At 43.9% G+C, this 26,937-nt stretch overlaps 1 protein-coding gene across 3 annotated transcripts in view; it reads right to left on the bottom strand.

Annotated features, from left to right (window-relative positions):
* Positions 1 to 26,937, bottom strand: part of RARB (retinoic acid receptor beta) — a 339,233-nt gene that overhangs the window by 135,499 nt on the left and 176,797 nt on the right. For 2 of the 3 annotated variants that reach the window (XM_040963689.1, XM_040963696.1), the window contains exon 1: positions 13,276 to 14,024. The exons of the other annotated variant lie outside the window; for it this stretch is intronic. In XM_040963689.1, coding sequence (XP_040819623.1) covers positions 13,276 to 13,432 — 157 coding nt within the window. In that variant the 5' untranslated portion in view covers positions 13,433 to 14,024. Of the gene's footprint in view, positions 1 to 13,275; positions 14,025 to 26,937 lie in introns of those variants that run through there. 3 annotated transcript variants of the gene reach the window in all.

The raw sequence follows: 26,937 nt of genomic DNA, 5'->3' as shown, positions 1-26,937 counted from the left end.
GAAACGTGAACAACTACAAGCAGAGATATCTTGAGTTGTTCTGAAGTTCATTTAAGCAAAAATAAATAAATTAATTAATTAAAAAAAGGATCTTATTTGAAAGGCTGAGTTACAGAGAAGATCTTCACTTTCCAAAGGTCCACAACAACCGAAGCTGGACCAGGAACTCCCTCAGGGTCTCTTACATCAGTGGCTCAGACCACGAGCACTTGAGCCATCTTCCATTGCCTTCCAAAGAGCATTAACAGGAAGTGACATCAGAAGCAGAGTGGCTGGGACTTGAACCAGTACTCCACATGGGACATTTGTGCAAATGGCAGTTTAACCCACTGCAACACAAGCAGGTCCGCACATTTTCACTAAATAATACTCAGCAACTACTGGGCACCTACATTGTGCCAGGTCCAAGGTTACAGAGAGCATCCCTGTACGACCTGGGGAAGACACCTGTGGGGCACAGTGCATGGCACTTCTTATAGGGCAAACTGAGTTTTTTCCCCTCTCCGTGAAGTTTGTGGAGGGGCTCAACCCAAATTCAGAGCAGCTTCACAATGCTGGAACGAACCATACATCTCTCTGAAGGCCAAGCAGGGGTGAGGCATAGAAGAAACAACAAATGCCACCCACATGTGACTGCTACATGGAAAACTGAAGTCCAACCCCATGGGATTCTGTAAAATTTCAGCTTGGTTCTACGAAATCAATGTCAGCAAAAATACGTGCTGTTTGCCAGCCCCAGGAAAAACAGTTCCACCCAGAAGGAAAAGGAGTTAAACAATGACTGAAATCACCACCCTCCAGTATTCTGTTTATATTCTCCTGCAGTCTATTTACCATCTACATAAAGAGATAATTAGAGCTTGTTAACGACAGCACTAAGAGAGGAGTGCAGGTTAAAGGGAAATGGGAAATTAACAAATATTGAAGACAAATAATAGCTGAAGTTTACAGATATGCGTTGCCCAATAGAGCAGATTCAAGCCACATGCTAATATGCAAAGTTACTGAAAAGGAATTAAAACTAAAAATTCACTTCCTGGGATATATTGGCTACATTTTAAGAGCTCAATAATCATAGAATTGTATTGGGCATCACAGAATAATACATCAGGGTGACAGTTTGGCACAACAGTTAGGATGTTGCTTGGGATGCCTGAACCCCCTATAGAGTACTTGTATTCAAGTTCTAGCTCTGCCCTCTACTCCAGCTTCCTGTTAACATGAACTCAGAGACACAGCAAAGGACAGCTCAAGTGCTTGGGTCCCTCTCCCTCATGGGGGACATCTGGACAAGGGTCCTGGGTACACCTTTATCTCGCCCAGTTCCAGCTATTGCTGACATTTGTGGCATTAGGCAGCGGAGGGCATAGTGCACGAACGCCCTTTCTCCCTCTCTCCCCCTGTGAAATTTAAAAAATATAGTTGTGCATCATTTCAATTAGTGTCGAGAGTTCTCGGCACTGATACTGAGTATAGTAAGGGGTCACACACTTAGACATGCCCACGGATCTAACAGTGGCTTCCTGAAGCATGGCATTACTCTACGGAAGGCAACCTCTGACCTCAGAGACCGTCCAGCGGAGGGACCAATCAACAGAACAAGCAGGTGCACTCGCGCACATGCACACACACCACGCACACAAAGCGGGGAGAAAAAACAGAGAACGAACTCCATCATGTTAACGGAAAATATGGTGTGTATCTAGGTGCTTACTCCATAAAGGTCTTAAGACTTTAATAAAATATTGGGGAAGATAATGGATTTAATGAGCTTTCTGTCACACACACTGTTATTTAAGTCTTTGATCTTAACCTAGCAGAGTAAGCATCGGGGATCCATTTGGCGAATGAAAAGCAGAAGCTTGGATTCCCACAACAGAGGCAGTGCACGGGGAGTATCTTTGCCAAACCGCTTGGTATTGTGCTGCCTGGGACCCTGTGACATTGCACAGCTCCAAATGTCAGTGCCGTACAGGTTGGGGTCCGCTTGCGTCCACCACCACCCACTGCACGGCTTCCAGAAGTTCACTTCATTCTGCCCATCTGTCCCTAGCTTTTCAAAGACAGGCAGGTGTTTGGCCAAGGGTTAAGACACCCGCTTTGCTGGTCACAGTGTCTAGGGCCAATTCCTGGGTCGGACTCCCGATTCCAGCTTGCTGCTAATTAAGACCCTGGGTGCAGCTAGCTCTGGAAGTGGGGTCCCTACCTCCAACAGGGGAGACCTCAGTTGAGTTCCTAGCTCCCTGCTATAGCCAGCCCAGCCCCTGCCACTGCACGTTTTGAAGTGAGCAACAGTGATGGGAGCTCTTTCTTCATCGCTCTGCTCCTCAAATTTTCAAAATGACTTTATAACATATGCATGTGAATTAAAGTGCAATTAAGCTCAAACATACACATAGAATTAGATATATAAAATCCTAAAAGCAGACTAATCTATTGTATGTAAAACATATTTGAAGTCACTGAGATCAGAGCATCATTTAAAAGGCCAATAACAATTGCTATGATTCATGTAAATTTCACAACATAATAATGGTTAACCTTGGCTCCCTTTCAGCATCACAGATAATAAGAGCAGGTGTAGCAAACATCAAATCAGCTTCACTAACTTAGAAAGTTTCTTCTCCCTGTTACCTTCCTTTTCCATTATTTGGACAAAGAGAGACAGCAGTGTGAGGAGGCATCACTGAGCGCCCAGCACTGTCTCTAGATGAGGGGGACTACCACAATGAGAAAAGCTACGTGTCCCATCTGCCTGGGAATCCTTAGAAAACACAGGCTTGGGTTAGTGTGTTGTACCCACATCTGCTGTGCCAACATCCTAATATGGATGCTGGTTCAAATCCCAGCTGCTCCACTTCTGATCCATCTTTTTGATAATGGCCTGGGAATGCAATGGAAGATGGCCCAAGGCCTTGGATCCTGGAATGCACATGAGGAGACCCAGAAGAAATTCCAGGCTCCTGGCTTCAGACTGGACTAACTCTAATCCCTGTGGCCATTTGCAGAGTGAGTCAGCTGAGATGGAAGATCTCTTTGTCTCTCCTGTCTGTAAATCTACCTTTCAGATAAAAATGAAAAAAAATCTTGAGAAAAAAAAAGAAAATACAGGACCAGTCCTGATCCCAACCCCCTGTGAGCTCAGCAGTGACCAACCTAGCACAGACTCCAACAACAAACAGGATACAAAAAACAAAAGGGCAAAAGTGTAAAAAGGCCTCATTGTTGGGGGCAGAGTTTCCTCTGCAATTTACAAGGCAGAGAAAATAATGCAGTCAGAGGAAACTGTGTGAGCGACAGTCTTCTTCCCCTCTTTTCCACCTTTCCCCTAAACCAGAACACTCCACGGGCTTTCTTGGCTTAGTAAGACATATACAAATTTCCAGGAATCCTTCGCTGGGCTGAAAGGGGTGCCAGAGTCTACTGGTGAGAGCTGTGAGCATGGAGCAGACCTGCCTGGGATGTGAAAGCCTGTAATTTACCTCCCCGGGGGTGAGACTTGAGCCTCAGTTTCCCAATTCCTAAAATGAAGGTCACAGCAACTTCCTCCTTAAGGCCGTCAGGATTGACCACCAAGTATACTGAGCAGAACTTCAGTCCAAAAAAAAAAAAAAAACCAGACTCACTGAAACGTACCTGATTGTTCACTGACACCTGTCTCAGAAGACAGCATTCTCTCTCTCAGCGGGCACACAGGCTAGGAATGTCATGTTGGACTAAAGCTCACACTGCACATTTGCTGCCCTTCCCCCAACTTAGACAACTGACACTGGGCTGGCCTTGTCACTGCATGACCAAAGGGGATCTGGGGAGCCCTGACAGCTCGCGCTGCCTCCGAGAAGGCTCCTTTAGAATATTGCTGTGCCACTGCTGTGATGAGCAGCACAGACTAACAGCTCCCAGACCAGCGGCAGCCAAACATGCTGCCCAAAGCCAGTGACCAGTGCCAGCTGCACAAAGGGGCCTACTTGAACTTGCAGCCTAGCTATGCCTTAGATACACCCTACCTGGCACTGTGTGGCATTAAAGATCTGTCCAGCTGTGCCCAGTCAATCCACAGAGTATATGAGGCAATAAATCACAAGGCCCCAAAAGCTAGGATAGTTTGTCACACAGCGATACTCAGTGGAAGCCAGTCTCAAATGGCCAAAAACATTGAATCAAACATAACCCAGGACGAACAGAATCGTTTGAAAAACACTCCAGAAACATCCAGAGGAGAATCTTTGAGAAGCAAGCTGAGTTTAAATCTCCTCTTAGAGAAACACTTCTGGAGATGATCTATAAGGCAACACACAGAAAGATATCACACCTGCTCCACTCTGACAAAATCAGGCAAGTCACTTGGCCACCCCTCTTACACACTGGCTGCAGTTCTTGGCAGTTTCTCATTGTTTCGCCAGTCCCAGGTTCAAAGTCTTTGCAAGGTGACTGTGGTATCAAGGGTGCCACAAAGACATCTATGCATCATTGTCTCCCATTGCTGCCACTGTGAGCGCAGAAGGAACGAGCCTGAATCCTCAGGGTCCCTCATAGATCCCATCTAGGAGTCGCGCACATGACAGATACCCAAGAGCTCTGTCTGAATTCTTTGAGAAGCTCAGAGAGTTCCCATCTACTGCTTCTCTTCCAAACTCTTGCAAGCCAGCAAGTCGATCCAGGTCTCCTCCGTGGGTTGCAAGAACTCCATGACAGGAGTTATCATTGCTCTCCCAGCATCTACACTAGCAGGATGCTTCTGTCAGGAGGCAGAGCCCACGAACTGAATACAAGTATACTGATATGGGACGTTGGCATTCTTAACCACAAGGCCAAATAGCCAACCCAAGAGCCACTTGTTGAATGGGTCACTGTGAGACCCAATCCATCAGCAAGCAATAAAAATGCACCATACCAGCAACAGTGTCTTTAAGGCTGAGTGTATATGGTGGCAGCTTTGAAGGTGACAGCGGTCACTTGTAAAAGTTAATCACTGGCAAGGAATCTGGAGGAAAATGGATGGCTGGGAATCAAGACCCCAGTACTCCCCAAACTGCAATAGAGAGGAAGCACCATCAACCACCTAGAGAGAGGCCTCTACACAGAGGGAGACTCAAAACTTGTAGAGGCTTAAAACTGAGTTCACTGTTAAGGTGCAAAAGCCCCAAATGTCATTACAAAGTCAGAAGAGATGGGGGGTTCAACTGCTGATTGGGACACCTGCATCCCACAGCGCAGTGCCTGGCTCCAGGGTAAGCTACTCTCTGATCCAGCTTTCTACCAAAGCACCTTGGAGGCAATCGGGTGCTCAAGTACCTACACCCCTGGCACCCATGTAGGTGACCTGGATGGAGTTCCTGGCTTTGGCCTAGCCTAACCTTGGATGTAGCAGGTATTTGGTTGTGAACCAGTAAACTTCAATTATCTCTTTCATCCACTTCTCTGTCATTCTGCCTTTTCAAATAAACATTTACAATTTTCAGAAAAAAAAAAAAGAGCAGAAGTTCTATGCAGCTGAAAGAGCTGCTCTATGTTGCCAAGATGAGCACAGAATCTTAATGTACATGATCTCTAATCCTTTCACAAACCCCGAAATGTTAAACATGATTATTCCCATTTCCATGCTGGGAAATCAATTCTGCATCCATTCAGGCTTTCTCCATGAGCTCAGACTGCTATACACAGAGAATGGGAGCAGAGAAAGAGAGATGGCATGGGAGGGCATTGCGTGTGGGGAAGGGTGGGGACAGGTGGTAAAGCTCCAAGGCGGTGACAATTTCCACTTTGTATCTTCTTGCCCAGCCCAACGTGGGTTTCTGAAAATTCTTGCCCCATTCTTCCACATCCTCCAACTTTCCCAGGGAATGCGAACTTGTTCATCCTATCTCCTGTTCCTATTGTTTCCTCTGATAAGCAGGGCCCCAGTGAACAATTAAGGCTTTCAATAAATAATCTCTAAGCACATTCATTTGATTGACTGTTATTTGATACAGCAGTTAGTTTCAATGGGGCAGTTAATATTGATCACATAAAGTACTCCAGACAAACATGAAACAGTTCCAGAACTCCATGGATTATTACCCTTTATCTGCCAGTCATCTGGGTTACTTGCAATGGTCATGGAATTTAAAATCAATAATAACAATTAGTGTTCTGTACACCACAACGAATGAATCATGTGGAATGGGTTTTCATATAAAATCAAAGGTAGAGTGGGCCTGTAGCATAGAAGAACTCTCTGCATTTCCAGGGAACATTTGGCAAGGCACTGCCAGGCGAGGCTCCGGCACACACAGCGAGGAGAAAGCGAAGTATTCAGAAGATATGCTCTTTAAAAGTCCAAGGCAAGCCCCCGACAGTCCCATCCCGAAAAGATGAAGCATAAAAGAAAAAAAGAGAGCACGCGCGAGATCAAAAAGAACGCTAACAAACATAGTAAAATTAATGGCGCTGGCAAATTTACCTCCTCAGAGACCAACATCTAGCTACCTTTTCCTGCTTTCAACTCACAGGCATTAATTGTGATTTTTTGGTTATAAAACAGCAACGATGGTATTTTAGCTCTGCGGCCCCACTACAGTAATGTCTAGATAATTAAAACGCAAAGCAACAGAGAAATGTTTCATCATTAAACTGTAACCAGCACACCATGTGAAGTCATCCATTCCCAAGACTTGTTTTTCATCAATTATTTGTTATTTATATGATGTAAATATAAGGAGGACTAATTAAAATGTATGCTTTTTTATACGGCTTCTTGTCATTAAAGCCAATGAAAGCATTCTGAAGACCATAATGAAATAATTATGTTTGCCTTTAAGAATTCCCTTCAATAACACATGGTAGTACTGAGCTAAATTAAAACATCAGGAACTACATTTTGCTGCCTCTATTTCCATTCGAGTTAATTATACCCTCAAGCTTTCCAATAGACCAGATCCTAAAAAATCTTTTGAAGATAAAAGGGGCCTCACATCATCGGGCTTTTTATCAGTGCGGACCACGATGATACAACAAAGGCACTGTGACTGCGGAGAGCTCCACTGTTTTTATGATGTCTTGCTTTGCTCCAGAAACTGAACAAAAAACTGGGACGATGCTCTACCCATCTTCCTTTTCCAGTTGAATGGTGCACCCCTTTCTCTAACTTGGTCTGTGCTGGCTCTTCTGAATTCAACTTTCTACCTATATTTTAAATTTAGTCCAAGTTGAATTTGTGGCAAACAGTGACTGATCAATAACACCACCGCCACCATTAAGCATTCCACTAGATCTGGGTCACATGAGGAGAGGAATGAATAACTCCTTTAAGTTTTCTAATTCAAACTTACAAAGCAAAAGGACGGGAATGAAGAGAATCAGGGCCATCTAGCAAAATGAATCAACAGCCTTTCATTTGAATTTCTCCAGCTCCCAACCACAAAAACCAGATCCTTTCTTTGGAAGGCAAAAAACCTCAGAGGCAGGAGAGAGAGAGAAGGGAACAAAACCGACAGGCGGTTTCGGGGGCTTCGGCGGAGCCATCATATGATGTGGATGGGGGTGGAAACTCTGTACCGACAAAAGTACATAGGAATAGCGGGCATCAGCTCTGACAATGTCAACTCCCTCATGGATTATTCCATATGGAGAGCTGGCAAGGTTTGTGGGTAGAAAGAAGTGGATGACTGCTGGATAAACTGTCCCGGGACCCATTCGCAGACACCAGTGGACGGCGGGGGTGGGAAACACGCACATGGTATATGACACTGTACTATTAAGATGAGAGTCTCAGAATCCACTTTTGTTGAAATCACTCCTTTCCCTTTTTGGAGTCACTAGTAGCTCTCTTTAGAGAACTGTGGTTGGAGAATGACAGGAACACCCCTGATCACCTTTCCTCCACCCCATACTTTCAAATTCACTTTCTTCTTTCTCCCTCCCCTGAGCTGGGTCATTTCATCAGTGGCTGTGGGAGGTGTGAGACTCCTGGAGTCTGTATGTCTTGACTAAAGGAAATGCTTGGCCAGCCTGGGTCACCTCGCTGATGTCACTTCCTGTTATCCTTGCCTTATCATGCAGGGGGCCAGGAGTCTTATCGTACTGAATGGCCCCTTTTCAGCTCCCCATCCTGCAAGGCCAGAGGAAAAGCAAATCAGCAGTTCCACTGCCTGTTTGTGCTCCTAAGAAGCTCTGCAGGCTCATGACCACTAATAAAACGCCAGTGAACTCGCCCTTCACTGCTTCCCTGATAGACAGAACTTGGGAAACATTTCATGCATTGAAAAGGGACTAACCTAGGACGAAAACCATGTTCCCTAAATGATGACATGAGGAAGCCAGGAACGAAGAGAATTCAGGGCAACATATTGACTGATGGAGCAGGTTATCTCATCTATTGAACTAGAGGTACTTAAGCCAAGCCCCTTACCAACAGGACACAGATAAGTCTGAAACCTGCATTAATTCGGCCCTCCTTCCTCCATCACCTCCGACTCTATAAGCAGCTGACAAAAGGCTGATCCAGATGTGTTTCCATCAATGTCATTCCACCGCATTATCCCTAGGTCCCCATTTGCACGTCTGGGCATGTGCACAGGTGCCAGAGTGAGACACGGCCCATAGTTCTGCGGGGGCTGTCGTCTAGTCACAGTTCTACAGTTTGCTACAAAAAGAATCCCTGTCCCGAAGAGTGGCCCAGAAATACAAGGCCATCTGCAGTCACAATGGGAAAATCAAGCAGTGAGTGCCCTAACTATATTGACCATGGAATCCAAACAAAGACTTTCTGTGCCACTCCTGGGTTCAAGGGGCAGCCTAGGGGATGTCGTAATATTGAAATATCTGGCATATTTCAATGATTTATGTGGGAATGGTGGCAGTATATTTGAAAGTGCATTATTCTACAAAATCAGAGATATATGAATGCCCTGGCTAACCTGTCATTTGAAAGGCAAGATTCTACATTAATAACTGCAAGAAAGTTCTTTTTTTTTCTTTTTTTGCCAAGATTTTCCTGATTAACCTTCATCAAAAACTCCCATTTCCGAAATAATCTATTTAATTGATAGTTAACTGAATTTATATTAGAGCCTTTAAAGTATAAAAATGTCATTTGAGGATGAATTTATTGGCACTTACATGTACTCACACACTCCAGCAGATTATTTCAAAGATGTGCCAAAAGGAACACGATATTCATTGCTAAGGTCCTCTGCCACTTGAACAGTTTGAATTTTGAATTTTGGCTTTCTGTCTTCATACTCTAAGCAATAATAACAATGCAAAGATACTCTGCTTTTTGAAAGGAAATGATTGAAAAATTCGTTGAGAACAGAATTGGTCATATTTATCATCATTATATTGTCTTCTTAGGCCAGAGTGTCACGAGCCCGTGTGGGCTCTGCAAAGAAGCAAATAGTAAGGTTTCTTTCCTTTTCAGCCACCCAGGGGCTTCACACAGGTTGAAAGTCAATTAGAAATCCAAGCCAGCCAGAAGAACTTTGAGTCCTAGGCCTTGAAGACAAACCCAGCACAATGCTGACTGGTCACCCTATAGCCAGCGCCAGGCTTCCACAAGCCGAACTTGTAACGGAGACCCCCAGGTCTATCAGAAAGCCTCATGCTGGCCTCTGAGCTCAGAGGAAGAGGCCTGAGAGCCCACAAGGGTTTGGCCTGGGGACCGGCAAGGCAAATTCTAGAGAAAGCTTCCATTTACACAGACCGATGTCTCCCTCTCCTACCGTTTCACCCACAGTTTGGAATAAATCTGTCCTGGAGACAAAAGTTAACTCAACTTTAAGAGAAATAAAAATGCTTATCACTTTAGTATTTCTTCACTGAGTCCACTCAGCTGTCTCGTCACTGTCTATATTTTAATATGTCTTCTTTTCTACCTGGAAGAAAAACTTTCCACTTTCTTTTTTTCAATTTTTCAAAAAAAAAAATTTTTTTTAAGACCCGGCCCTGCATTCTGTCTGAGATTTAAGCAAAAGTCCCTTCTCTTCTCATCTTTCTGGGGGTATTGGTTACCATCGTCATGTGGCGAGGAAGCAGAAAATTATGTCCTACTTTAGAAAAACAATCGCTCCTTTTCACCGAAATATTTATTCAAAACCCCATTCAATTCATGTGGTGGCTGTCACTCTTTATTTAGTCTCTCTTTCAGAGGGTATCTTTGATTTTGCCACTTTGACCTCAATTTATATTTCACTAGGAGAAGTTCTAGATACCATTCAATCCTTCACATTTGAATCCAAGCGCCGCTTTGAGAACCTTTTTTTTTTTCATTCCCTAATCACACATCACGACTGTTTGTTTTAAAAAAATAGTGTCTTTTCATTCATGGGCAACATCCCCTTTCAAGAAGAAAATACAGATTTTTTTTTCTTTCTCCTTTTGATGTTTGGAGTAGGGAGAAGACAGGGAACAAAGCCAAGAAGTTGTCATACTCGTGAGTTCACCAAAGGCAACTATATTTAGGCCCCCAAATGTCAAGATTTTCTCCCGGGCCTCTTGAGCAATTAATGCTGAAAACATCTGGAGTCATCTGAAATGGAGCTGAGCCAGGGGGTGCCAGCATAGACATGGGGGGAAGGGGGGCATCCTCAGTGCATTCCCTTAGTAGCCTCCTAATCCTGACTTGCACTGTTTACAACAAGCAATGCACAAGCTCTCCTGCCACTGGCAGCTGGCTGGCATATCACTTTCCTGTCTTTAAAGAAAATAAAGGGAATATTCTAACCCATTTCAAAGTAAGTTTCTGCTGAGTTCCAGGTTCAAAGGTTTTACTCTAGTGATCACACACACACACACACACACACACACACACACACACATGCCACGGCAACAAATAAGTAGAATCTTAGCGCAGAAAGCAGTTTGGGTTGGAATTCGGTGCTATTTTTTTCTTCCTCTTTGCCCGCTGTTTCCTCTGCCTTGAAGAGCACAAACAGATCTGCTTCTCGTCAAAACAGCCATTAAGTAAAATGGAAAAGGTTGTGGTTTTTATGTCCTTAGTTACACAAACGAAGCCCTAATATGCCTTTATTTCAAAAAGCCCTAACTAGCTCTACCGCCCTGGAGCCAAAGGCACAGACACGTTGAAATCTTTCTTTGAAAAGAAGGCTTAGTTTTATGTATGCTTAAAAAAACTCCCTCACTTCAACAACACAGCTGACCTCTTCTCAACTGGTTTATGGAAGAGAAAGTAACCCGGCAGGGGACAAACAAGATTTACATTTTATGCACTGGACGCAAAGTTGAAGTATGGGATTCAACCCTTGTGAAATCGACCACAATAAGCACTAATTGCCTTGCTTACAAAAATAAGACACTGGAATTTCTGAAATCCCTTTGTCAAATGTCTTTATTTACTCTGTCCAAGGCAAGTTTCTGTGATTAGCTAAACTTTGCTGTTATCAACACTTCTTGCTTATCGGCTAGCCCTAGGCGAATGACACATTCACCACTCGCTCTCCCAGATAAAGCAAATCCCTTGTTTAACTTGTTCAAGAACAAACAAAGCTTTCCCCCCTACTCTTACAACTTAATAGGCATGTTTAGAGGATTAATTACAGGAGAGAGAATGCCTACATGTAAACGAATAACTCAAACCAGAGGATCCGGAACATTTTTGCACCTTCTGTTCAAAATCAGGTTTTATTGCAATTCCTCTAACAAGAAAAAGTTTCAAAGTGCCCCAGTTCCCGGGGACTCCAAATGAAGCGGCTCAAAGGATTTTAAACTGTTCCAGAGAGGACAGGGTTGAAAGATCGGCTGGTGGATTAGAAATTGATCTTTTAACACTTGGTTTCTGTTTGAGTTCTCTGGGAAGGAAATTAGCCACCAGAAAGAAAAAAAAAAATAAAGAAATAAATTGGGGGAGCAGCAAGATGAAGACATCTTCTGAAAACCATCTTTGTGCCTTCCTCGTGACTCCTCAAGATGTTAAATCCCATGGCCCACAACAGTGGCCTCCACATGGTTATTGATTCCTCAGCTACAAACCTGTTGATTTCCTGACCCAAAATGCAAGTCTCAAAGTTCCAGGGAGGGCAGTTTCAATCCAGTCACTATCCCCTCTCTCTCTGCCTTTTCTTTTCTCTCTTTAGATAAGCCACCATGTTATTAGGAAAACTCAATTTCTCCCAGTTAAACTTTGACCTCTTTGAAAACAAAGATTTAAAATGTCATTTTCAGGCTAATGCTCCAATGAATTGTCAAATAAAGTACTAAAAACATTTTGATAGATAGCGGAGCCATTTGTCTACATCACTGTCAGCGTGGCGAAGCATCCTGCGGGCTTCTACTCCAGCCACCCGAAGGTGGGATTTCCTAGGACTTGTACTCATTTCTCAAGCCTACAGCCAAGCTACTGTGGGGCAGATGCGTGCCTGGGCACTGTGTCAGCCTCAGATAGCCAAACAGTACATGTACACATATATGCACATATATGTGTATATATATATATAGTTTAAGCTGAGTTACTCTAATATTTCCTTTCCTTTAACTGATGCCCAGGTTCCTGGTTGAATGGCAAGATAAGGAAATAATGGATGGCTCAGCTCAAGGGGTGTTCATTGCCAGTAGTTTTCTAGCAAAACAGCAACTTCTTAGACCAACAAAGTGACTCGGAAAGGTGGCAGCAGGGTCAATGCTAAGAAATATTGCCTTTCCTTAGCAAGGAAAACATTGGCGGCGGCAGCCCAAGCTGGTGGCTTATGAACTTCAGGAGCAACGGGTGCCTTAATTACACTAAATTCCCTGCAAGGAAGATGTCATATTTTAATTACTTTGGACTGCTGAAATACACACGGGGGTGAGAGGAGGAGGGATATATCTATCTATACATATAGATATAAAAGCATATATATATATACACAACTAGTAGCTAATTCAAAGAACAACAAAGTTAAATTCCCTCTCCCCCAAACATTGGAGTAAAAACTGGACAATGTGTCAAACTGCCCTACTTGAAGAATGTTTCAAAGTCTTGTGGTCATCCTCTATTGCCCCCACCTTCATGCATATTTTTTTTAAAACTATTTTCAAGACACTTCAGGGTTGGGAAGGAGAGGCACTCCGGCGCAGGACGGGCTCCTCCGTGGGAGGAAAACATCTAACAGGAAATTTTCAGCAGAGGGAATCAATAATGCAATAATGCACGCCAGCACATCACACCCCTTCAGCATTAAATCATTAAACCCTTTGTCTTGCTGCCTATGCAGTTTATTTCCAACGTCTTTATTGCATGCAAGAGAGACAATTTTTTTTTTCTCAGTAGAAGAAGGGAGGGAAAAAAAAAAATAAACCTACATTGAGCAGTGTGCCGATGCTGCCACTCGGTTTGGGTCAATCCACTGATGCATGCTTTGAAAGCTTTCTCCTGGAGCATACAGGAAGACGGACTCGCCGTGTAGAAATCCAGGATTTGCCCAGGACTCACTGACAGAACATCCATACAGTCAAACATGATCTCCCCTGCACCGAATGTCTGCGGAAGTGCTTATCCTCTAGGTGTGGAGGTAAATGGCATAGAAAAGTCCACCCAACTCCATCAAACTCTGCCCCTTTTTTTGGCACGTAGGCTGTTGGTCCTTTTCCCAGCCCCGAATCATGAATTATGACAGACAAGCCAGCTAAAAGCCTGTAATTGATCCAAATGATCATTTACCATTTTCCAGGCTTGCTCGGCCAATCCAGCCCGGGCGGGGGGAGGGGGGGTTCCCAGAAAGATTCCAAGTTCTCCTTCGGAGCGAACGCTGACGAAAAGCCTTCCAAATGCGGTCCGGAGCTTAGCCCGACGGTGCCCAGAGCAACCCAGCTCGGGTCGCCCGCGTCCTCGGCATCCCAGTCCTCGCACAGCGCGCACGGGGGAATTCTGGTCCCCCCTTTGGCAAAGAATAGACCCTCCTGCCTCCGAACAGCTCACTTCCTACTACTTCTGTCACACAGAATGAAAGATTGAATTGCCTAATATATGCGAGTGAACTTTCGGTGAACCCTTCCCGGGCTGCTAACCTTCAAATGACCCAACGAGTCTGACATCACCAACTCCCAGGATTCTCACAGAGCTTAAAACCTCCCAGCAGCCCTGCAAACGCACACAGCCCGGGGAGGCCAGCAGCGGCACAGGCCAGCGCTGCCTTCCCCATTTCTCACCTTACACACAAAGCGACAAGGGCTTTGAAAGCGAACAGGGGAGGAGCTGGGACTCTGCCTCCGCTGCGGCTCCCGTGCAGCGCCCACTCCGGCTTCCACTACGCCTTTTGATTTGCAGCGGCCACGGCAGTGGTGGCCGGGCAGGCTAGAGACCAGCGCTTTCCTCTGCCCTTACCGAAGCAGCAGCTGCCGCCTAACCCCTGCCCACCCCTGGCATTGCTTGGAGTGCCTCCTGGTCTGGTTGATTGCTTATAACATAGGTTTTTTGTTTTGGGTTTTTTTTTCATTCCCGAAAGGGAGCGCACGAGCCCTAAAGTGTAGTGCAGACAGAGATGAGTCCTTGGGGAAGCCTGGGTTGGGAAGCTTTCCATGGCTTGGTCTTTCTCGTTCTGCCTGTTTGCAAGCCTGGACTGAAGCGACTGTCGGGGCTGTGCAGTGAAATTCCAGCTTGGTGGATTCCTAGACTTTTTAAAGAAATCCCCTGCAGGCAACACATGGCACAGGGAGCAGTCAACAAATGATGACACCTGCCCCAACAGACACATGATTTGAGATCCTGACCTGAAAAAAACACAAGGATAGTGGGCAAGAATGTCGATTTAGGAGTTGAACTGGAAACCCGTTCCTGCTGTATCACGTATCAGCTATGTTACGCATTTAACCTGGGCGCATCAATAACTGTTCCGGATCTCAAGTTTCTTCATCTGTGAAATGGGCATACAATTCTACCTTCATGCGGGTAGGGCAGCAGTCACACTTGGGCAGGCCCAGCTAGCATCGTGCAGTGCACGCCTGCTGTAAATCATCCTCACGTTTTTCTAAGGGGAGCACACAGAAGCCCTGTGTCTGAGGTCACGTGACTGGAACTCAGCTCCTTGGAATCCCAGCTCAGTGTGACAATGCCCTTGCTGTCCTCACAGCTGTGCACGCCTGGCCCACCATACATTAAAGAACACCCAGTTCTTGTATCTCCCCAGGGCAAATTTTAGTGCCTCCCACTCCCTATCCAAACTTTGCTACTTAAGAAAACAGGATAACTTAAGAGAGGATGACTTTCTTTACACCTTGCATCCTGCCCCAGGAAGGAGTAACTTTTTCAAGCCAGTTTTCAAAGGACAGACTCAATTTTCACAAACAAACCCAGGTCGACAGACAACTGTCAACGTGGGAACCAACCCTCGCCCCAGCCATCTTGTATAACTTGCAGAGGGATGCAACAGAGATCAAAGACAGGAAACTCTGGGGTCCAACGAGAGTTCCCCCCTTCCCTGGGTGTCTGCTACAAAACATGGCAGGGCCAGTGGGTGGGCATGGAGGCAGGGCAGCCTGCCTCCTGCCGGGAACTGCTCTACTCCAAGCTTGGTTCTGGTGGATAGTACCGGAATGTGCCATGGCAGGGGACAGGAGGTGGGAGCCCCTGCCTGATGCGGAATCCTTGCTCTGCATATGATGACTGGCACAGCTTGCAAAGTCTGCCCAGCACACACTTACCAGGTGGAAGATCTTCTTAGGGAAATACCCTATAACAATTTTTGGCCCCTCAGGCTCAGTTCTTACTGTTAAAAAGTTTCCGGTGATAAATGATGGAGAAGAAGTGGAAACTTTGTGTTACTTGTTTTCCTCCTCCTTTCTTTTTTTTTCATTGGCCATCACTTTGTAACAGAGCCTTATAAGAAACTATCTATAAAGAAGAGGCACCTTTTCAGCAAGGGAGCACAAAACAAATCCCAAAACATTTTAACACACTGTCATCAAGACTTAGACACTGAAAGCATTATCATCTGTGCCAATTTCTACCCTGAGGCTTAGCGCTCCAAACGCTTGTTTCAGTTCTTCAGAGTTCCTTGAACATCAGGCCCATTATACTGAAACACAGAAGTGGATAAAAAGTCTCTAAACGGTAGAGGAGGAACTGGAATCTGGACTCTTTGATGAGAAAGATGACACCAATCACAGGAATGTGTGGACAGATGTCTGCCTTCCAGCACTTTCCAAAGGGAGTGGGTACCCTGGTGGCAAGGATGTGAAAGCTACAGTAGATGATCACAAAATTTTGTTCCCTCTCACATCTAAAACTAGAAAGCAAGCATCATCTAGGAAGGGAGATGACCATGGCACATTTATTTCTCTTATATTATATTGGCGCTCAGAAACAACGGTGCTTTGAGTGTGTGGGCATACACCTGCAAGCACATAGCAAGAGTTGAAGGATCTGATGTTTTTCTCCTTTGCACAGGAAAATGTGAAGTTTATGGGATGTTCCCTTTGGCAGCGCATACAATGAAACTGGCAAGTTTATGAGGCCAACATGGTGGCCCAGCAGGTTAAGCTACTGTCTGAGATAAAGACATCACATATCGGTGCAGCTGGAGGCTCAGCTGCTCTGCTTTCGATCCAGCTTCCTGCTAATGTGTCTAGGAAAGCTTCAGAAGATGGTTCAAGTACCTGGGTCCCTGCACCCAGGTGGGAGACCTAGATGGGTTTCGTAGCTCCTAGGCTTCAGCCGGACCAAACTTGGCTCACTGAAACTTTATTCAGAGTGAGTCAGTGGCTAAAAAAATCTGTCCCTGGCTCAGTCATTTCAACAATGATGTTTTTTGTTTGTTTGTTTTTACAAATAACACTTAGAATCACCGTCAGGATTTTTTTTTTCTTAACTCTATAGAACTGAACTTGGTCTTGAACTGAATGATCACTATTAAGATTTTGTGAAAAGAATATTATAGGTTTCTTACACCGCAACAGCATTCACTAGTGAACTCATTTCTCATCATGAATTAATTATGCTCATGGCAATGACTGGAGCTATTACTTAATCTAAGTATTAATTTATAAAGCAGACCCCACAATTTACCATGTCTTTGTCAGACAATCTAATTCCTAAACTTCCAGAAAAGTCAGTTCTCCCTCCAAATTCTTCATTTTAAGTAAAGTAAAGGAAAGAGACAAATAAGCCACAATTCTTTAAATACAATGTGCTATAAAGATTAATGAATAGGGTAGTAAGTGAAAAATGGACTAGATAATTTGCTCATGGTGAAGTTTAAATTACTGACACCCATTTTAAACATGAGTCAAATACTTAAAGGAAACCTACCCAAATAATCTCTTGGTATGGCATAAAGAAAACCTACAACCAACATTCTGGTGCATGTCCTCTATTTTCTTTGTGCTTGATCAATGACCTAATAAAAGTGTTTCTACCAACAAGGAAACAAAAAGCCAAAAACAAAAAAGCAAAAGTTGGAGAGCAAAATCCATTTTGCTTCAGAGTAACTATATATTTGTCAGTGTGACACAGCACATTTGAAACCCATAATCATAAAACAAAAATTTATAGCCAGGGTTCAGGGTCTACATCTGTTTCTCTGGTTTTTGTACAGCAATTACCCACTGGACAATCCAGAAAGAAACACCATGAATCACGCTCTGCAAACATGTTTGAACTGGAGAATTTCCGAAGAAAGAGCAGGCGTCTCAGCGCCCCAGGACTGCAGCCTACTGTGGACAAAATTGGTCAAAGACCTTGTGATGTCTAAATCGGAAAGGCTTGCACAGGTGCAAATGCACCCAGCCCAGCCCCAAGGCATGCAAACAGGGGCAGCCACCGTGGTGGGCTGGTGGGAGGCAGACACCACGCAGTTTCTAAAGAGCCACCCACCTGTGGGAGTTTCTGTTTCATCTTTGCTGATTTTTATTACTGTTTTCCTCACTAACATGTAAAGTCTTCCTTCTTTTTTCTACAAAATGTTTATTTTGCTTATTTGAAAGGCAAAGTTAGAGAAAGGGAATGAGAGACAGAACTAGCACGTAGCCCACTGGTTCACTCTCCAATTGACCGTTTCAGCCAAGGTGAGGCCAGGCAAAAGATGCCAGGCAGAAACTTTATCCAGGGCTCCCCACTTGCCAGGGTTCCAGTGACCAAGGTCTGCTTCCACTGTTTTCCTAGCAGAGCTGGATCTGAAGTGGAGCAGCTGGGACCCCATCCTATGGGATGTTATCATCGAAGGTGATTGGTTTGATTTGCTGGGCCTTACCCTTCTTGTCACATAATTGCCAGAAGAATAAACAGCCAATGGTGCAGGCCGTGTGCTTGTGCAGAAAGGCCACAGCAGTGATGTGTTGTGAGAACAGGGTAAGTTCTGAGGCTACTGCACTCATAGGCCGAGTTGCTTCTGTGTTTGGGGCTGGGTGACGTTCTGATGCCAAGCAACAGGTGACAGCTGGACTACCGGCCCTTCTGGCTCAACACCAACAGGGACACAGGACTTCTGGTGCCATGTGTCTTACACTGAGATACACCAATGTAAACTTGACACTGAGGCCTATACCTGAGGTAAAGTGCACAGTGCACAAAAGGGGTCCTCAACAAGTTTATGGAAGAGTGGCGCTAAAATATATCAGAATTTCATGTGACTAAATCTTCACAAATCCATTCATCAGATGTTGAGTACCTCAATAAATGTGGTGTACTTGTCATGGGATAGGTGCAGGGTATCCTTTTGGGGTAAGGGGGAATGTTCTAGAAAATTCTATAAGGCAAAATTCTATTCTGTAAGAGTTAAAAATTTTAGCAATATGTCTTATACAGTCCTTTAAAAATAAACAGTATATATAGATCTCATTAAAAATGTCTAGCTGCTGCACATTTAGGTTTCTATGTTGTTGGCTTTTTTCCTCCACATTATAAGCATTTCTGTGAGCATAAGCAGTGACACATTTGCCAGCCAACATTTTAGTAACAGTACTGACTGAATAGGAGCATTTACAACTTATTGGTTACTTTATTCATTTTTCTTTAAAAGGCAATGTGTGTGTGTATGTGAGAAAGAGAGAGAGAGAGAGACTTCTGCGAAAGCAGCAGATGACTTAAGTGCTTGGGCTCCAGCACCCACAGGAGACAGGAGAGCTCTGGCTTTGAATTGGCCCAGTTCTGGTTGTTATCATTTGAGGAGTGAACCGAGGGATGGAAGATTTCTTCCTCTCCCTCTTTAATTCTGACTTTCAAATAAATATTTAAAGAAAAAAAAACTACATACATAAATTGGTAGTGGACTAACATTAGCCCCCACAAACTCTGTATAGCTTGCTAACTTCTCCTTTAAATCAACTTTAAGTAAGTTCAACAAATTCTATTGGGGGTAGCGTAGCTGGCTGGTCCTTCTGCCTGTGGTGCTAGCATCCCATCCAGATGTCAGTTCCTGTCAAGATTGCTCCACTCCCAATGCAGGTCCCTGATAATGGTGTTGGAGAGCAGGGCAGGATGGCCAATTGCTTGGAGATCCTGCTCCCACATGGGAGAACCAGAAAAACCTCATGGCTCTCCTCTTGGAATCAGCTCAGCTCCAGCTGTTGCAGCCATCTGGGGAGTGACCCAGCATATGGAAGACTTCTTCTTTCCTACCTCCTCCTCTGTAAAACCTGCCCCTTAAATAAAAATAACTTGAAAAATTCTACTTTGTGTTTCCAACTTTATAAAAACAAGCTATATGCATTTGGGTTTTGCGAACAATTTAATTTTCTTTCTCCTTGAAAATGCCCAGTTAGTTTCAACAGGTGTGTCATCAAAGAATAGGACTTACGTTATAATGTTCATCTGGAGATTTTCTGTATTACTTCACTCAGAGTCTCTGTTCCCTCTCTCCTGACCTATACTGTCCTCCTTTCCTACTTTGTGTACAGGAGGGGTTATCAACTGAAGCTCACCCTCAGAATGTCACAGAGGCCATTGCTCTCTCTTCTTCCACCAGCACCTAACTTGAAGCCCACTGTTTCCTCAACACCACCGATATGCCCCGATATGATGGCAACCTTTGGGCGGGAGAAGGAAATTGACACAATGGCTCTTGACAGGAGGTGCCAAGGCACCGTCATGCTATAATTACTTCACCTGATTTCTTTTTGGCCTCACTTCAGTATCTCTCCCAATGAATTTCACCATTAGATGTACCTCCTAGATACAGGGAGTGCTTCAAAGAACAGTTAAAACTCCTCAAGGGAGGAAAACAGTACAGGATTCTAAGAATATCCTGTAATGATTTCATGGTATCGTTATTCTGAAATGCTTGCTTATCTTCATCTAATTCAAAGGCAGAGAGAGAGATAAAGAAGAAAGTGCACTTCCATCCACTGGTTCATTCATGGTGGCTATAACATCCGGCGCCATGCCGGGCTGAATTCAGAAGGGTGAAACTCCACCATGGACTCCCATAAGGATAGCAGGTTCCCAAAGATTTGGGTCATCACCTGCTACATCCTAGGGTGGATTAGCAGGGAGTTGGATGGGAAACCTAGTAGCCAGGACTGTAACCTGCACTCGGAAATGATAGCTCATCTTGTACCACAACACCTGTTCCAAGAGCTGCCTGCCTAAATTCCAAGCTCAGTACTTCAGGTTTTTGTTTTGTTTTGGAGGTCGTATGTTTGAACAGATTGTCAGTTGGCTCTTACAGTGTGTGGTTTAAATGAGTTGGTACTAAGTAACTAAAAGCTTAGCTCCTATGCCACAACAGTCACATTTTAAGGACTCAGAACTCTTCCTGTGGCTTGTGACTGTCATGTTAATAGGCTAATACCAAAGTTCTACTGGCCTTGTGCTCACTTGAAAAGTTCAAGTTAGTGATCAGAGAGGTAGTGAAAGGTGATGAGGTAGGACCCAAGAATCGGCGCATCAACCAGTTCTAACTCCAGGCCTCCCCTGCCTTTTTTTTTTTTTAAACCTACTGTTTGACCTGAGGCAAGTTAGTTAACCTGAACATGCCCTAACTCCCTCTTCTATAAAATGGAATTATTACTGGTACCTACATCAAAAGGTTGTGGGAAAGATTAAATGAGGTAATACAAGTAAAAAGCACTTGGAGCGCTGCCTGAGATATAATAAATACTTCTAAAATGTCAATGCAAAGACTGAAAGGAAAAGAAAATGAAGTTGGAACAATCCCTCAATACAACTCACACACCACTGCTGCTGGGCCCAGTGAAGTGTTCTATCGGAACAGTTATTTCCAACCAGGATGGACCCTTCAGGCTGCAGGGTTCAGACACATGCAATTAGAGCACGTTTCCCAAGAGACTGAGCTGCACATGCTTGAGTAAGCGCTGCCACATCCACGTGGTTTTGCTCCTGACTCACAATGGTTCAATTTATGAGTTTTGGATTTGGCAGCAGTGTGAAAGCGATAGGTATCCAGTGGAAACCAGACTTCATGTTTTGATTTTTTTTTCCCTCCTGGATTAGCCAAGTGCAGGGGCTCCTCTCCCATAACACTGGACAGCAATGCCCAGAGAGAGGCTTCCTGGCAGCTAAGTGATCACAGGGGACTCAACCAACCAGGAACATTGTGGCTGCCCTGTGGAGCCTGTAGGTTGGGTGCAGTTGAGTATTTTTGATTTACAATGGGTTCCTCAGGATGTAGTCTCATCAGAAATAGAGACAACATTTTTACTGTATAAAGCCAGATGGTGGTTCCTTTTATTTTACAAAGCAGACACTGAGTCAGAATGGCAATGAAATTCTTGACAAGCCCCGCCCTGCTGCTCTTGCAGGAGGGAGGAAATGGCACTTGGCTTTACTCCATTCACACAATGGCAAGGATACTTACCAAGATGGAAGATTTGTATTCATCTACTTTTTCTTTTCTATTCATTCATCTACCTGATATCCCTACAATGTGTCCATTTAATTCTCTATTCTAGTTGCCTACCCACTCACCTATTTACCCATCCATCCACCCACCCTCCATCTTTGGACTCATCATTTACAACTACTAACGGAAAGGAAGCAGAGCATGGCTTATTGGTAGCCAACACGAAGAGAACTGGAAGAGACACACCAAGTAAAACTTCTCAGACCTTGTGTGTGTCTTTCTCTGGAATCCTTGAAAAGGATTTCCTGATGAGACCTGCTGGCAGAAAAAAGGTCAAAGGCATCGGCAGGGCCATTGGGGATTCCAGTTAAACAGGTCTGATAAATCAGACTGTGACTGGAAAGCCCCTCAGCCCCTGAGATCTCACACTGACCTTTTAGAGCATCCCAGAATTTGAAATGCTAATGAAGCTGAGTTCTATTAACAACACAAAAGTTTCTGACAGAGGGAAAGCTAAAGGCCCAAAGGCATTTCCTTCAGACATCACTGAGAAAGGGAAAGGAACTAGGACCAGTGTGTTGGAGAGGCTGTTGGGAGCAGAGAGGGCAGGCCAAACTCATCCTCCCAGGAGCCTTGCCAGACTCACACAGAGCTGGATTGAAAATTCCCTGTGAACAAACAAGTAGATGCATATAAGTAAATCACACACAGACATGTATGTGAGTATGTACACGAAATACAACGTAAGGATTTTTGACAAAGCCACCTTCTCACCACCTACTACCTCGATCAAGGATTTTGAAAACTTTGTCTTGGAGAAGACAGCGTAGGTAGCTTCCAGAACTGGCTTTTGGGGGTTTCCTCTCGCTCGCGTATCTTTGAGTCAGTGATGCTTCGAAAGATATGAGCAAAGGCAGCCTGGAAGACAATAGTTCTAAAATGTAAGGTAACTCATAAGCATGGGAAGACAAGAAAGGGATTGATGGAATGGATGGAAAGCAGAAATAGCTCCTCTCTTTATGTATGGTGAATTCCACAACTTCCCACCCAATGACACGTGTGGAGTCCTCTGCACTTGCTAGTCAGCAAGGAGGTGTTCTACACGGTGAACCTGTAGGTGCTGGAGGCTCTTCAGAGAACCATATGTGAAATGACATTCTGCCTTTGGGCAAACCTTTACACAGAGACCTCTGAAACTACTTGTCTAGGCCTGACCTTGAGCTTCTCTGTCTTTGCAGAATCCAGTGTGAGCAAGGACACTGCTAAGTCAGTTTGGAGAAAGCCAGCACTCTTGGAATCCATGGGAATCAGAATGTAGTGCTCCCAAGTATGGCAGCTCGGCCTTTGAGAAAGCAGCAGTGAAACGACTTTCGTCTTGCCCTCCTCCTTGATGGAAGTCATAAGACACAGCCAAGCCTTTTCCTCCCGTCCCCTGCAGCACTCACAAGACCGTCCTTGGATAGGTGCCTCCCTTCCACCTGGAAGCAAGGAGCCAAAGACAAAAGGCCACAGAAAGAGCGTGAACAGACAGGCCCTGCCAAGTTCCTTCCAATGCATAACCGTGGTCACAGCCCTTTGTCTATTGACAAGCTTCTGCCCTTCAAAACTCCATCATTAAATAAGGGGAATGGTCTGTAGCATCTCTAACCTGGTAAGGGTTGGAGAGTCTGACAAAACTGAGCTGGGATCCGGGCTTAGCTTTCCACCAACAGCTGTGAAAAGCTCTGTAGTCTTATTAATACGCTGTAGCAAATGCATTGTTGCTGTGCACCTAGATGTCCATGACTGAATTAATCACATGTCCTTTGAAACAGCCAGGTGAGGTGGCGCAGTAGCATCCTGTAGGTGGAACGTTGGCAGATTGCAAAAGCTAAGTCCAGCCTACTACCTATTGTTAGAAAATAAAGTGTTCCTGCAACACAGCACATGCGTGTTTGTTTATAAACTGTCTTTGGCTGCTTTCACACAATGACCACAGTGAGTGATTACAACAGAAAAGGGTCTGGTTCACAAAGCTAAACATATTTACCATCTGTACCTTTAAAGAGAAAACATGCTGATGCTGAGCATTCTTTAATAGAATCACTAGGTAGGGTTTCCTTAATTTGAACACTCCAAGAGTCCTCTATATTTTTTTCTTAAACGTTTCAACATGTATTTTTTCAATGTCTTTTAGTTTATTTTTTGCTCTGCTTGGACTATCTGGCTTAGATAACATGACTAACTTCATCCTTTCCTTCAGATTTTTTTTTTTCTGCATGCTGCTTTAATTAAGACTCTAATGATCCTAATTAGAATAGGACTCTAGGTCATGTCCATCACACTGTATGTTCCCTGGCCCAGTAATTTTTATTTATAGCTCTAGTTGGCATGTCTTTACTCTTGCATGTATATTTCTCACAACAGAAAGTGATCTTCTAAAGGGCTGACACTCAATCTACTTCACTTCCAGGAGCCCAGGAAGGAGAACAGTTCATGACACATAATAATCCCTCAATAAATGGTTGTTGGATGACTTGATGAACAAATAGTACTTCCTGGAAGAGGCTGATTAGCAGAGTCATGTACAACGCAGTAGCAACCTACGGTTGGCAAGTATGGTGATCTATGGCTTTAAGGCAATTACAATGGTCTCTCTGTAAAGAAAATATAATTAGGACTAATTGCTGGAAGGCATAATGTAAAAAAATGAAATCTTCAGCAGAGTCCTAGGCTTCTAGTTCACTGATAAGGCAGTGTAATCTACATGCAAATTCGGGAAAAGAACAGTCTTAAAAAATGGGGTGGTACATGGGAGACCCAGAGGAGTCTCCTGGCTTGGGATTGACTCAGTTCTGGCTGTTGTGGCTACTTGGGGAGTGAACCAGTGGATGGAAGGTCTTTTTCTGTCTTTCTTTCTCTCTGTAAATCAGAATTTACAATAAAAAATACATCTAACAAAAAATGGCCCTGGAGCAATTGTTAAATTTATTGCTAACACATAAAACAACCAACCAATGACCCTCAGAATGTAACAGTCAACAAAGGATCTAACGTGGGCCATAGGCCTACATGTAAAATGTAAGAACATAGACTTTTTAGAATAAAATGTAAGAAAGAAATCTTGTGACTGTGCACTGAGCAAAGGTTTCTTATATATGCTGCTAAGACATTCCAGGTAAAACAAACAAAAATACTTTAGACCTCATTCCAATTAAAAACTTGTTTTCTCTTGAGAGAATGAGAAAACAAATCACAACACTGGATCGAGATGACGCAAAACTTCTGATAGTGGGTGTCTATCCAAATCCCCAAATTTCAAAACATCATAAAGAAGCACCCATTTTCTTGCCTACCACAGATAATCTACCTAAGTAGAAATATTATATAAATGTAATAAAAATAACACACCCTGCAGACAAGCATAAGAAAAGATGAATATTGGGGCAATTCAGTGGCATAGCAAGTTAAGTCACTGTGTGCAGATCCAGCATTCCATAAGAGCACCAGTTTAAAACCCAGCTGCTGAGCTTCTGACCCCACTATTTGTGGAGTCCCCGCACCTGGTAAGAAAGCAGATGACCCAGATGCTTAGGCTCCTGCAACCACATTGGAGACCAGAAGGAACTCCGGGCTTCTGGCTTTGCAGCCATTTTGGAGTAGGCCAGTAGATGGAAGATCTGTCTCTCCCCTTCTTTTTCTATCTCTACCTTCCAAAGGATTAAATTTTTTTTTTACAGCTTTACTTACATTTTTTGAAAAGTAAAGTTACAGAGAGAGAAAGAGGGACACACACACACACACACACACACACACACACACACACACACAATCTGCTGGATTACTCTCTGGAGCCAGGAGCCAGGACCCTGAACTTGGGGCCCAAGTACTTGAGCCATCTTCTGCTGCCTTCCCAGGTCATTATCAGGGAGCTGGTTCAGAAGTAGAGCAATCAGGGCCTAAATCAGCACCCAGATGGGATGTTGGAATCACAGAGGAAGGCTTAGCCTACTATACTACAGCTCTGGCCCCTCAAATGAATTAACAAAAAATCTCTAAGAATTGCTCTTCCTTATTCATCAGTTGGTAAGTGAAAATTAATACTACACTGAGATAACAGTATGCATTGTATTGGAATTGATGACCTTAAAAATACTGGAATAGCAAATGTTCGGGATGTAGACAAACCACAGCCCTCATATGCTCTTGCTGGAAGTGTAAAACCATGCAATCAGAGCAGCTTGAAAGCTTATCAAAAAGCTAACCAGGCATCTGCCACATGGGCTAGCCATCCTTTGCCTACATACTTTAGAGATATTAAAACATATTTCCATTCAATGCCATGAATCCTCATCACAGCATTTGTTTATTTGAGAGAAAGAGACAAAGAGGAAAGAATACAAAGAAAGAGAGTACTCCTTGCTTGCTGACTCTCCAGTCAGTGCCTGCAATGGCTGGGGCTGGACCTGGGCCCCATCAGAACCCAGGAACACAGTACAGATCTCCAACATGGGTGGCAGGGACTCAACAACTTGTGCCTTCACTGTTGTCTTCCAGGGTCTGTACTGTATTAGCAGAAAGCGGAATTCAGAAGTGGAGTGTGACTCAAATCCAGCTACTCTGATGTGGGATACCAGCATCTTGTCAAGCACCTTTACCACTAGGCCAGGCACCTGCTACCAATGTTCACAGCAGCATTATCAGCAGTAGTCCCAAAATGGAAACAACCAGTGAATTGATAAACAAGCTGTATTACATCCATACAATATAATATTTATTGACAAAAAATACTTGACTGATGCATACTATAATATAGTAAAGCTTATAATAATTATACTGAGTGAATGAAGATGAACACAAAATACTACCTAATGCATGGTTCCATTTATGTAAGAAATTCTAGGTTATGCAACCTAAAATATAGTGGTATAATTGGATAATTGGCACAGGAATTCTTATCTTTAAGTAAATTCTTATCTATAAGTAAAGAATGCCAGAAATGAGAGAGTAGCAGCAACAAATTAGTGTGACCTAGAGGCATGATGTAGGACCGAGGGAAGAAATTACAAAGGCATGTGAGAAATTTCTGCTGAGTGGTGAATGTGCTCACATCTTGATTGTGGTGATGGCTTTCCAGGCATGTTTATTTGTCAAGGCTTATCCATTTTATACTTTAGAAACAGAGTTTGTTGTATGCCAATCATATTTCACAGAAAAAGCATCTAATAAAACATCTAATAACCAGTATGCT

This window comes from Ochotona curzoniae, unplaced genomic scaffold (assembly GCF_017591425.1).
Source record: "Ochotona curzoniae isolate NIBS_2020 unplaced genomic scaffold, NIBS_Ocur_1.0 contig_1302, whole genome shotgun sequence".
NCBI lineage: Eukaryota > Metazoa > Chordata > Mammalia > Lagomorpha > Ochotonidae > Ochotona > Ochotona curzoniae.
Note: the sequence above shows the minus strand (reverse complement) of the source record. Positions and strands in the feature narration are given on the sequence as shown.